The sequence below is a fragment of the Eschscholzia californica genome, unplaced genomic scaffold (assembly GCF_041429995.1).
Source record: "Eschscholzia californica isolate CP2 unplaced genomic scaffold, dmEscCali1.0.p SCAF_1, whole genome shotgun sequence".
Taxonomy (NCBI): domain Eukaryota; kingdom Viridiplantae; phylum Streptophyta; class Magnoliopsida; order Ranunculales; family Papaveraceae; genus Eschscholzia; species Eschscholzia californica.
This window is the reverse complement of record NW_028238198.1, coordinates 75,217,644-75,229,837: the sequence shown is the minus strand read 5'-3', so window position 1 is coordinate 75,229,837 and position 12,194 is coordinate 75,217,644. Positions and strand designations below refer to the sequence as shown.

The following is a 12,194-nucleotide window of genomic DNA, read 5'->3' as shown; positions in this document are numbered from 1 at the left end:
CGTAATATAAAATAAGTAAAAAGTCTATTTCTTTTTATATTTGTTTATGTTTCGTACAAATAAGTAAAAATTCATCAAAAACAGCAGATTTTGAAAACTCTTTTAAAAAAAACCATCTATTTTAAAACTTCTTTTTGAAAACTCTTTTCAAAAACTCGAAATTTTAAAGTTCTCCCCATTGAAACACTTTCAATTTCTATCCGATTACGTCTAAATCTAATTTAAACTAATCAATTTTATGTCTAAATCCATATCTGAACATAAAATCATCTAATCAGTCAAGTTCGAATCTAATTCGACTAGTCAGAGATAGTTTCATGCAACCGGCTCGTGATGCCACTGTAGGAATTTGTGTGTATCCTATACACTATCTAGTGTTCTAAGCGGAATCTCAAACTACATATGTTAACACTAGAATGCACAGAATCATATGCATGAACTAATCAATGAACTAGAAGAGGGATAAATACCTTTATCGCGTTTTTCCCTCGAACCTTTCCAATCGCGTGTGAAGATCGAGAGCTCCAATTGTAGCTCCTCTACTTGAGACACCGAGTGTATAGACTTGATCTCCCTTCCTTTCAGACTGCTAGGACTTACTAGAAGGTTGAGAAGAACTCTTCTTCTTGACTAGATTGATAGAACAGGAGCTTTTTCTCTATATTCCTCTCTCTACTAGCTGTATATTGACAGAGGGAGAGCTGTATAATCTTCTTCTAGAGAAAATCCACACATTTTCTGTTCTCTAATGACCCTATATATAGAGAAACCCTAATTAGAATCTCATTCAGATTAGGTCTTTCTATTTTTCGGGTCACAGAAAAGATAATTACAAAGGGTATTTTGGCTAATCCTTTAAGTGTGGCCGGTCAGGGCAGCCCACTATGGGCTTTCTATGGCCGGGCCACTTACCTTGGTCAGCCATCACATGATCGGCCTAATAAGCCTTCCTCCGGGCACCCCTTTTTAGTCCCGATTCTTTCTATCTTGTTCCGAATCTCCATTCGAACCTTTTCGGCCTTTCCAGTTGGATCCAATCCATCTTTAGCCTGTTCCCGTCTAGTCAAGTCTCTCCGATCAAGTTACCACTCTTATGTGTAACCCGTTGTAGGATCCGGTCTATGTTAGCCGCGAATCACCGAATTGATCCGACGATCGTAGTTGGCTTCTAGCAAAGCATTACGACACCTAATTGGACCGGACTGGATGATCTTCACCGTATGGTCATCGTTATCCTAGCTGACAAATTGATCGCATTGCCACCTTGGTCGAAGGACACTCCTTCGGAAGGACATCTCCTTCAGACCGAACGGATATATCCTTCAATTATGGATATCATGGAAAGTGAGGTGTGAGCACTGTTTCCAACATGAAATCAACGATCTCGATAAGATCATAAAAATGATTGAAAATTTCCCAAAAATCAATAACAAAAGCAAGAAAATAATACAAAATTCAAATGAAAAATGGCAGCCTCCGCCTCGGAATTATATAAAGATGAATGTAGACGCTTCCTTTATCAATCTAACATCCAATATAGGAATCAGTTTTATTGTCCACAATGCAGAATCGAAATTCATAGAAGCAAATGTAAAATCTTCTAGAGCCAGAAACAGCGAAGAAGGAGAAGCAATGGCGATTTTGTTCGGTCTCGAATGGGCGAAAGCCAACAACCACAAGAAGATAATAATCCAACGCGACAACATCAATCTAATCAAACACCTCAAAAATAAACGGCACTCGATACACTGGCAATCTCTAATACATGTCCGGAGAACCAAGGAAAGCAGGAAAGAATTCGAGGAGGTGAAATTTCATTACACAAGGAGAAATCTCAATTCCAGTGCAGACACTTTAGCTAAATGAGCGCGGAAGAAGAATGCTAGTAAAATATGGAAAGATGTGTCTTGTATGTTAGTTAATAAATATTGTAATAACTTTGCTATTTAATTAATGAAAGCTAGTTCAACAAAAAAAAAAAACAGTAGGCATCAAAGAACTAATATCTTCCCACCCATAGTGAAAATTAATACTTATTTTTTGTTTTCTTTATGATGTCATCTCTACCATGCATCTATGTTTACTTGTCTAGTTATATATATTATCTTCTTATATTATTTTTATAGGGAGTAGCATAATTTGATAGCAAATAGAGTATATTTTATTTTCAACAAACAAAAAGTATATTTTACATAAAAATATGAGAAAGACTTCAAATTTTATTACGAACTCAACCAATTTCTTTAACTTTGTGGGAGAAACCACTTAACTTCACTCCTCGCAAACAAAAGTGAGTTTGTAAATTTGAGACTACTCAGTGAATTTGAAAGATACGTAAAGAAGTATGGTTCCTATCCACTCATTAACCTTTCAAGTAGATTCATATTCAAGCGTGTATATTGCATTTGTCCTTACAAGTAAATGCCAATATAAACTTTATCTCCATCATTGATGCAACAAGATGTACAAAACAACAATCTTCCCACCTATAAAGAAATTCAACTACCTATCAAGATCATGTATACATACCATTGATTCTTATTGGTAGAGACTATAGAAATGCAACTACCTATAAAAATCATGTTCAAGATTGATTCCTATTGGTGAATTGCTTGCTACCCATATCATGAGACATGAGACTCCCATGAAAAATAAAACGTGGCATTTTTCCACCCAAAAGTAAGGAGAACACATGACCTAGGGTTAAGTGGTAATTCAAGTTAGAAGTATATCCATAGTTCTCTTCTCTAAAACTCCAACTAACCATTGTGTTAGAGGGTATTTTGTATTCAACTCCAAACAAAAGCTCTCTGTTTTAAGTACTTAATAAAATTTCCTTTTAAAAGACAGGAAATAACATCTGGTTGAGAAGATGATAAAAGACCTAGTGAGAGATAAAGTTAGAGAGAGAGAAAAAGAAGTGGTGAGGAAGGGTAACCACTAACCAACTCCTTTCCAAAAGTAGTGACACAAACAAAAACCCTTTAGAACAAGACAACCAAAAACAAGATAGAACTGCTCAAAAAGTAAAGTAGATATGAGAATTAAAGCAAATGATCAAAATTAAACAAGATAGAAGATAAATCTTGAACACTAAACTAAACCCATTTGCTTTCATGAATTAATTGAACATTTTTTTTTACATAATATTAGTTCTAGTGAGAGAAAAGAGTAATAGCCAATAGGCCAATCAATCATTACCCATGACTTTCTCTCTCTTCTTCAATCATTCAACTTCATTCCCTTCTTCAAATTTCTGATCAAACCTTCATTTTTCTTGGTCTGGGTATTCTTCAAATTCAACTAGTAAGTAATGGAAACCCCACCAGCAGAAGAACTATTGAAGAAGATTCAAGAGTTGGAAGCTGGTCATACACATCTCAAACAAGAGATGTCAAAATTGATGCTTGTTGATGCAAAAGAATCAAAAACAGAACAAAATCATCAACGTTCACACTCTGTATCACCTCGAAGATCAAGATTTCCTTCTTCTCCTATGAGAAAAAACACTAGTAGTGGGTTTGAAGCATCATCAACTTGGAAAAAGGGTTCTGCTTCTTTTGGACATTCATCACCCTTGCAGAGAGAGAGTAAGAATCCAGATGAACATGTAAGTTACAAGACAGGAGGAGGATCATCTTTACCCAAATTCACTGATAAACAATATCTGAACATTTTGCAGTCTATGGGTCAATCAGTTCATATATTTGATCTTGATGGTCGCATAATTTACTGGTTAGTTATCAAATTCTTCTTCATTTTCTTATGATCAAACTTTTTGTTTTCGTGAACTCTCCTTGAAAACCAACTTGGAAGGAGAGATTGTTTGAGGCTTATCTACTGTGCAAATTCTAAATTTCAAGACTTTAGGCGATGTGGGATAATGCTAATACCTCCCCACTACGCCATAGCTTGAGTCACTTAGTATTCCCCCTCTGCGCAAGGTTAAGATTAGGAAGTCCGACTCATTTTTGAGATACTAGCTCTGATACCATGTTAGAGCCTAATAGGTCTTTATGTAAACAAACTTGCAAGAAAAGGATTAGCCATCTACTTTGCAAATTCTAATGTCTAGATGATGTGACATAATGCTAATAGTGTGGATGATGAATTTTCAATTGAAATGTTGTTATTTTTGCAGGAACCCAATGGCTGAAAATTTGTATGGGTATTCTGCATCAGAAGCTCTAGGTCAAGATGCAACTGAGCTCCTTACTGATGCCCATGAATTTGAGGTGGCAAGTAATATAATACAAAGAGTGATTATGGGTGAGAGTTGGAAAGGACAATTGCCTGTCAAGAATAAATTTGGGGATCGATTTTTAGCCATTTCGGCTAATACCCCATTCTATGATGAGGATGGAAGCTTAGTTGGGATTATTTGTGTTTCAAGTGATTCAAGAATCTTTCAAGAATTTTCAGGTACATTTTCGGGAACGAAATCCTTAGAAGCAAATTCTAGCTTTAGTAGACCTAGAAGAGGTCCCATGAATGTACCTCCTGGTCTTGTTCCTCATCAACCTCTTCAAATTGCAATTGCCTCAAAAATATCAAATCTAGTGAGTTTTCATTTATTAAAATTTTATTCTCGATTAAAAAAAATAAAGAAACGGATTTGCCATGGTTTTATTAGTTCTTTTAGTGCAGCTTGGCTTAATCGTTAGTCTTACTGAAACAGACAACAAAGATGGCGAACAAGGTTCGCTCGAAAATTCGAACTGGTGAAAACAATATGGAACATGAAGGTGGTAGTGGAGATAGCCAGTATTCCGATCACGGGTTATCAGATGCAGCTTACTCTGACCATAGAGAGGATGCAAATTCGAGCGAAGCCAGCACTCCTAGAGGAGAAGTAGCCCCAACTCCATTAGGCGTTTTTTCTAAGGCTCTAACCGAGGAAAAATTTCGAGTGAAAACTTTGATGAATTCTGGTGAAGACACTGAAGCAAAGATTGGAATTCAGAAGGTTATAACTTCAAAAGCAGAAGCATGGATGGGTAAGAAGGGAATATCATGGCCATGGAAAGGCAATGAACTAAACGGGCAGGAAACAAGAACTAAGCGTTCTGTCTGGCCGTGGTTGAATCATGACCAAGAAAATGACATGGGTCATCATAGGAGTTCTGAGTTTGGGCCAAAATCGGGAAATCAAGCAGGCGAAGGGTTTTATAGATTGGGCATTAACGAGGCTTCGGGCTCCTGGTCTTCATTTAACATCAATAGCATAGGTAGTGTGAGCAGTAACGGAAGCACAAGTAGTACTGCTATGCCTAAACTTGACACAGAAACTGACTGCTTAGATTATGAAATTCTGTGGGAAGACTTAGCAATCGGAGAGCAAATCGGGCAAGGTAGTCAAGCTTTCTTCCTCAATGTTGGATGTTAAAATCCTATTTTACCTCTTAACTTATTTTTGCATTATCGTGAAAATTTTCGATAAGGTATATCTCCTTAGCTTTCTTTATTCAGTGGGGTCTTAAGATTTTATGCATCTTGCAGGTTCTTGTGGCACAGTATATCATGCTCAGTGGTATGGTTCGGTATGTTCCAATTTTCTTCCTATTAACTTCATTTCTATCAGAATCATTCATTTACAGCGAAAGTAATTGTATAACACAAGAAACCTGAGTTATTTATATCCAGGATGTCGCAGTCAAGGTTTTCTCCAAGCAAGAGTACTCAGAGGACGTAATACTTTCGTTCAGACAAGAGGTGAGAACTCAAGTAACATTCGGCGGGGAATCTTCTTCTTCTCTTTCAGAGTCTCTTTGGGGTATTTGAGATTAAAATTTACGAAATGGGAGTTGAATTTGAAGTTAATGTTTCTTCGATGTAGGTATCACTTATGAAGAGGCTTCGCCATCCGAATATAATACTCTTCATGGGAGCTGTAACTTCACCTCAGCGTCTTTGCATTGTCACGGAGTTCTTCCCACGGTTTGTTCGTTTCCCGATTTACCTCTGTATGATCTGTGAATTGATTAGTTTATTTTAATCGTTCTTTCTTATTGACCTGAAACCTGCTTCTTTTCGAATGTTCAGTGGTAGCTTGTTCCGGTTGCTCCAAAGAAGCACTAATAAGCTAGATTGGAGACGGCGTATTCATATGGCTTTAGATATTGTAAGTAATCATTTTTTTTCTTTAAGAAAACATTCTCTTCATTAGTTGTGTTCTTTTTCTCATGTTGCATGCTTCTATAGGCTCGGGGGATGAATTATCTTCACCATTGCAACCCACCGATCATTCATCGTGATCTGAAGTCATCTAATTTGCTCGTTGACAAGAATTGGAATGTGAAGGTATGCACCATTGTGGTCCGTGAAAACATTCTCTTTTATCCTTGAACGAAATAAGAACATCTCTTTCTATGTCGTGTTTAATCAGGTTGGAGATTTTGGTCTCTCACGTCTTAAACGTGAATCATACCTAACAACAAGGACTGGGAGGGGAACGGTATTTCACGTTTCCTTGCATAAAGTCGCTCTATCTTATTTGGTTACCTTTGCTTGATTCATGTTTAGAGTAATCTATCTTATAAACCGAATTATTAATATATGAATCAGTTCTTAGTAAATCGATAACCAATAGTGCATTACTATTTTGTAGCCTCAATGGATGGCTCCCGAGGTTCTTCGCAATGAACCCTCCGACGAGAAGTACGTCATAATGATTATACCAATTCTTGTTTCAATTTTACTTCTAGAACCTCAAAACTAATGAAATATTATCTTTTTACGACTTGGAAATATAAGGTCTGATGTATACAGCTTCGGTGTAATACTATGGGAGCTCGTTACGGAGAAAATACCATGGGAAAACCTCAACTCCATGCAGGTAATATCTTTATCAATCGATATAATGTCCATTAGATTGCAGAAACGAAATTTAACATGTTTTACTGAGTGATTTTAGGTGATTGGAGCTGTCGGATTCATGAATCAACGGCTGGATATCCCGAACAATTTGGATCCACAATGGGTTGCTGTAATGGAAAGCTGCTGGCACAGGTGCTCGTCTATCGTAAACTCTGAAAAATATAATCAACGAAACTGATTATTTCTCCGAAACATATCTATTTCAAACGAGTACGTTTAATTGTGTTGTTAATCTGATAAAACAGTGAACCACAACATCGACCGACATTCCAGCAGATTTTGGAGAGATTTAAAGATCTTCAGAGACAGTACTCAATTCAATCTCATGCAAACCGGCTGATGAATGGAGATAACTTATAAAATGCCAGAGACTTGAGTATCTGGCTCGTAGTTCTCTTTTCGGACCAAGTCATTGGCTCCAAACTGCAAACCACAAGCTCATGCATCACATTTCACATTGCTCAGAAGTCAGAAGCATCAGCTTATGGATGGTCTCTGAAGGTTAAGATCCATAGCTAATAATGTCATGTCAGGAGTTCCGGAGGGCAAGTCGTTAAATAGCATGCATGTATAGCTGCTTAAATTTCATAGTGGAAACCCTATTCACGGTCGTGTGCCTCAAGTTCTTGCCTCTTACTCATTGTTCAACCATTTTTATAGTGTATGGGACAGCTTCAAGGTCTGAAATTGCTTCTAAACACTATATAGTAAAGGGCTTGAAGGTGTCGAAATTTGTAAATTTGTACCATTAAAAGTCAATGCAACGGTTTAGTGTCTAATTGTCTCATGATCTGTTTCGTTATAGCATATGAACGAGCTAATAGACTCCAGATATCCTAATCCATATGTCGGGCTTAATTGCTCTTTATTGAAGCAAGTGACTAACCCACAGAGTTCTCTCTGCTACTTTCCTGTCCCAACTGTATCGTAGTGGGTACTGCTAGCTTGTTTTAATCGAAAATGAAGTACACTATAACCAGACCTCTAGCTCATTTGCGATAATGTCCATATCACCAGAATTGATCTTTACAGCAGCCAATATTATCTCTCTGTGAAACGATAAAAATTTCAACTGAAAGAATTTGTACCCGAAAAGCAAGGAGTTACCAAGGTTTGATTATCAAGAAGATTAGAATTAGAACAAATAGGAGACAAGCGACTTCCTAGCAGATTGTCCTCATCAAGATGTTATTGTGTATAACTCTTTGATAACTCAACGTGCGAAAGTTAGGCCCATCTAGTAGTTGTGAAGTCATAAGCCATAAACCCCACACAAGTTCTAAACCCTTCTATGTCTTTGAATTTGTCCGATTAAAGTGCGTTATCAGCTTGACGTTGGGGAACAAATGAAACTAATAAATGTTTCCCTGGCTAGCTAACTAAAGTAATTCCCAGCACCCTATGTAGGTGACTACTAAAAAGAACTCTCCTAGGAGCCAGGCGACCCTTTTTCTCCTATTGAATCTCTACTTTTGTGTAGGTGACTACTAATAAATGTTTCCCTGGCTAGCTAACTAAATTATTCCCCTTTTTTCTCCTATTGAATCTCTACTTTTGTGTTGAGAACTTGAATAATTTGCACTATGATATGCATAGATAGAAGTATAAATGTTGCGAAACCTTATGGAAACAACATGAGAAAACATAGAGAGGGAGAGAAGAAAAGGGAAAGGCATATGGCATGTATTTCCCATGATAAGAGAGTTGAGGCCCCGCCAGGCTGACCAACTCATCTAGTTGCCATAGCCTGACAATAAAAGTTAGTAAACACCAATCAAGATTCGATTAAGCTAGAATATGTGAGAATAGACCCACATTGGACAATTGGTATCTAGCAACCAATAATATAAGGTCTAGGTCCTCTCCACTCATTGCCAATTGGTTTTGAGTTGGATGGCCACAAACTTAACATGGTATCAGAGCTAGGCCCACACGTGATAGGTAAAAAGCCACGCGTGCTCCACATCGCCCGAAGTAATACACGTGTTAGGGTCAAAGAACCCTACACGTGTTTTATGGGGAAATATGGTACAATTCAACAAGAAAAATAAGGCTGGGAAGCTAGATGAAGTTAAAACACAAAATCACAATATGGGTAATTTTTGTTGGTGTAAACAGTCAAACCAACACATGTAACTAATTAAATTTTAACCCGCTTATTACTACGTATTGTTTTTTGATCAACTTTTTATTTTTAATAAAAAAGAATCGAACTATAGCCCAACGTAATCGACGTGCAAGAGACCGTTTTGCACGTTTGGATGAAAGAAATCAATTTTCTATTCGATGAAATATTCTCTGGTGTAGAGGCCCTTCTTGAGCATGGAGTTGAACAACTATTGATCAAACTTTAGCCCGTTTATTACTACATATTATTTTTTACTACTTTCTTTTTAATATTATAGAATCGAACTATAGAGCAACACAATCGTCGTGCAAGAGAACATTCTGCACGTTTAGATGAAAGAAATTCGGTTGTTAATCAACTAAATGTTCCTGACGAAGAGATCTCTTTTGAGCATGAAGCTAAACAATAAATTCCAAAATATATCGTTTAATATTCATAAAAAAAATAAATTGTACTGATGAAAAACCGAACTATTGCACAATCGATGTGGAAGAAAGAGTTCGGCATATTTAGATGATGACAATTCGGTGGTAATCAATCAAATGTTCAGCATGAAGAGATCACGTCTAAGCAAGGAGTTGAACAACTAAATGTAACGATTAAATTTAATCTCATCAATTGATCTCATCATATTACTTTACAAAAAAAACTCAATAATGTAGATTCAAACTATCGCACACCGAAATAGGTCGTACATGCAAGAGAGTGTTTAACCTGTTACGTGAAGGTTGTTTAAATAGTATTCATGCAGCTCCTGAAGTATGTTCTGAAAATGAAAACGAAACTTCTAACGTAAGTATTTTCTTCACTAATTTTATATCATACACTCTATCGAGTCACATATTATAAACAATAATATAATTAGAATAAAAGTTTAGTGCCACGCATTCCCCGTTTAAGAGAGCATTTGACCCGTTTGGACGAAGGAACTTCATATGTTATTCAACCAAATGGTCGTAAAGCGTATCTTCAAAATGAAAATGATGTTTTTGAGAATGTTGTAATTGCATTAATTACTAACATATTTCCTTATATTTTGTCAAGTTATAAATATTGAAAAACTTTATGTTGATTTGTATATCTTATTCTTTTTAATAGAATCATACTTTATCTGAACATAAGCGCTTTCAAATAAAACAATCACGTATGCGGAAAGGGAAATTAGTAGCACAACCAGATGTAAGTACCAATTGTTCATTTTTATACACAAATATTACTTTATTTATTTTTCTTTTTTCAAAATTTTTGTCTTTTCGTGGTGATATTCATTATTAAAAGGTGAGTTTATTTCCCAACTGACCCCTACTTTATGACCAGCTTCATGTTGGGTTATGGTGTCTTCTAGTGTTCTAAGTGGAATCTCAGATATCTAATGTCTAACACTAGTATTCCCAGAATCTCATGCATAAGCTAATAATGATGAACTAAGTAAACTAGTGAAGGATATAGTCCTTCGGTCTGAAGGAGACGTCCTTCCGCAGGAGTGTCCTTCGACCAAGGTGGCAATGCGTACAATTTTTTAGTTAGGATTACGATGAATTTATTCGGAAGACCATCTAGTCCGGTCTAATAAGGGATCGTAATGCTTAGCTAGAAGTCGCTTACGATCGTCGGATCACTTCGGTAATCCGCGGCTAACATAGACCGGATCCTACAACGGGTTACACCAAAGAGTGGTAGCTTGATCGGAGAGAGTTGACTCATGGGAGCTTGTCTATAGATGGATATGATCCAGTCTGATAGTGCTCAAAAGATATAAAGAATCGGGCTCGAAAGAGAAGCCCGAAAAGGATAAAAGGCACACTTATGGCCGGGAAGGGAATCCCTTTTCTGGTATTCCCTTGGCCGGCCATATAAGGTAAGTGGGTCGGTCAGAACAAGCCCATAAGGGGCTGCCCTGGCCGGCCACACTAAGGGGAAACCCTAATTAGGGTTTTACCCTAATTAGGGAATCCCAGAGGAATAAAACTCCTCTTGTGCTTCTTTTTCTGTGAGATTTTTTAGGATTCCTTATTTGAGTGGGACTCTACTAAGGTAATGCCTATATAAGGGTCATTAGAGAACAGAAAAAGGTGCTGGATTTTTCTCTGGAGAAAACTTCATCTCTCTCACAATATACAGCTTATGGAGAGAGAGGATTTTAGAGAAAAAACTCCCAATCTATCTAATGGAGTCAAAAGAAGAATAGTTCTTCTTCTCAACCTTCAATGGAGTTCTAGCGGACAACAAAGAATGGAGATCAAGTTATTAACTCGGGTGTCTCAAGTAGAGGAGCTACACATGAAGCTCTCATCTTCTTCGGGATAAAGTTAATGGAATCTAATTCAAGGAAAGCGAATTCAGGTATTCTTCTTTATGTTTCTAGTTCATTATTAGTTCATGCAATAATCCTGGATAATTAGTGTTAATCATATGATGATTCAGATTCCGCTTACAACACTAGTTAGATGATTGTTAGTATTAGATACGAACAATGGTTATTAGATAACTTCAAAACCCAACAACTAGTTGCATAAATACCTTTTTCGCTAGTTTTCTTTCGAACTGTTCCAACTGCTTCTGAGAAAACCAAGAGCTCCAATTGTAACTCCTCTACATGGGACGCCAAGTAATTACCTTGATCTCCCACCTTGTTTCTAGCTAGAACACAAATGGTGGTTAGACGAAGAACACCTTCTTCTTTGACTAGATAGATAGTTGGGAATTTTCTCTCTTTCTTTCTCTACTTGATGTTGTAGAGGTTGAAAGCTTCTTGAGAATTTTCCACACCTTATTCAAGTCCCAAAGAGACATTATATAGAATCCTAAGTTACAGTCTCACCCTAGTTAGGTTTCCTAAAAGTCTTTCTTGAATAGGATTAAGGAAATAGTCGAAAATAGGAGCTAGTTTCTATTTTCTTATTTCCCTCTCTTGAGCCCAAAACATCCCTTTGGTGCCCCGATCCAAAATCCTTCATTCAGACCTTTTGTACTATCTTTGCCTAAACTTCCTTTAGGATCTTTGGACATATCTTATGGTTTTCTCCCATGTATATATGTCTCATCCCTATAGTCACATCTTCCGATCAAATTGACACTCTTTGTGTAACCCGTTGTAGGATCCGGACGAAGTTAGCTGCGAATCACTTCGTGATTCGACAATCGTAGTTGGTTTCTAGATAAACATTACGATCCCTAAATCATCCGGACT

General features: G+C 37.0%; 1 protein-coding gene across 2 annotated transcripts; it reads left to right on the top strand.

Moving 5' to 3' along the window:
* Positions 1-2,757: 2,757 nt before the first annotated feature.
* LOC147569149 (uncharacterized) lies at positions 2,758-7,655 on the top strand. 2 transcript variants are annotated; one of them, XM_086655597.1, is made up of 13 exons: positions 2,758-3,735; positions 4,142-4,559; positions 4,679-5,351; positions 5,500-5,540; positions 5,644-5,712; positions 5,837-5,937; positions 6,043-6,121; positions 6,202-6,300; positions 6,386-6,454; positions 6,608-6,657; positions 6,754-6,835; positions 6,914-7,008; positions 7,122-7,655. In XM_086655597.1, exons 1-13 carry the CDS (start codon positions 3,314-3,316, stop codon positions 7,234-7,236), a joined length of 2,313 nt encoding a protein of 770 aa, XP_086511723.1. In that variant the 5' UTR covers positions 2,758-3,313; the 3' UTR covers positions 7,237-7,655. The 2 variants fall into 2 exon arrangements, with proteins under 2 accessions (XP_086511723.1, XP_086511724.1); XM_086655598.1 differs by having other exon boundaries at positions 2,863-3,735; positions 6,769-6,835.
* The last annotated feature ends 4,539 nt before the right edge of the window (positions 7,656-12,194 follow it).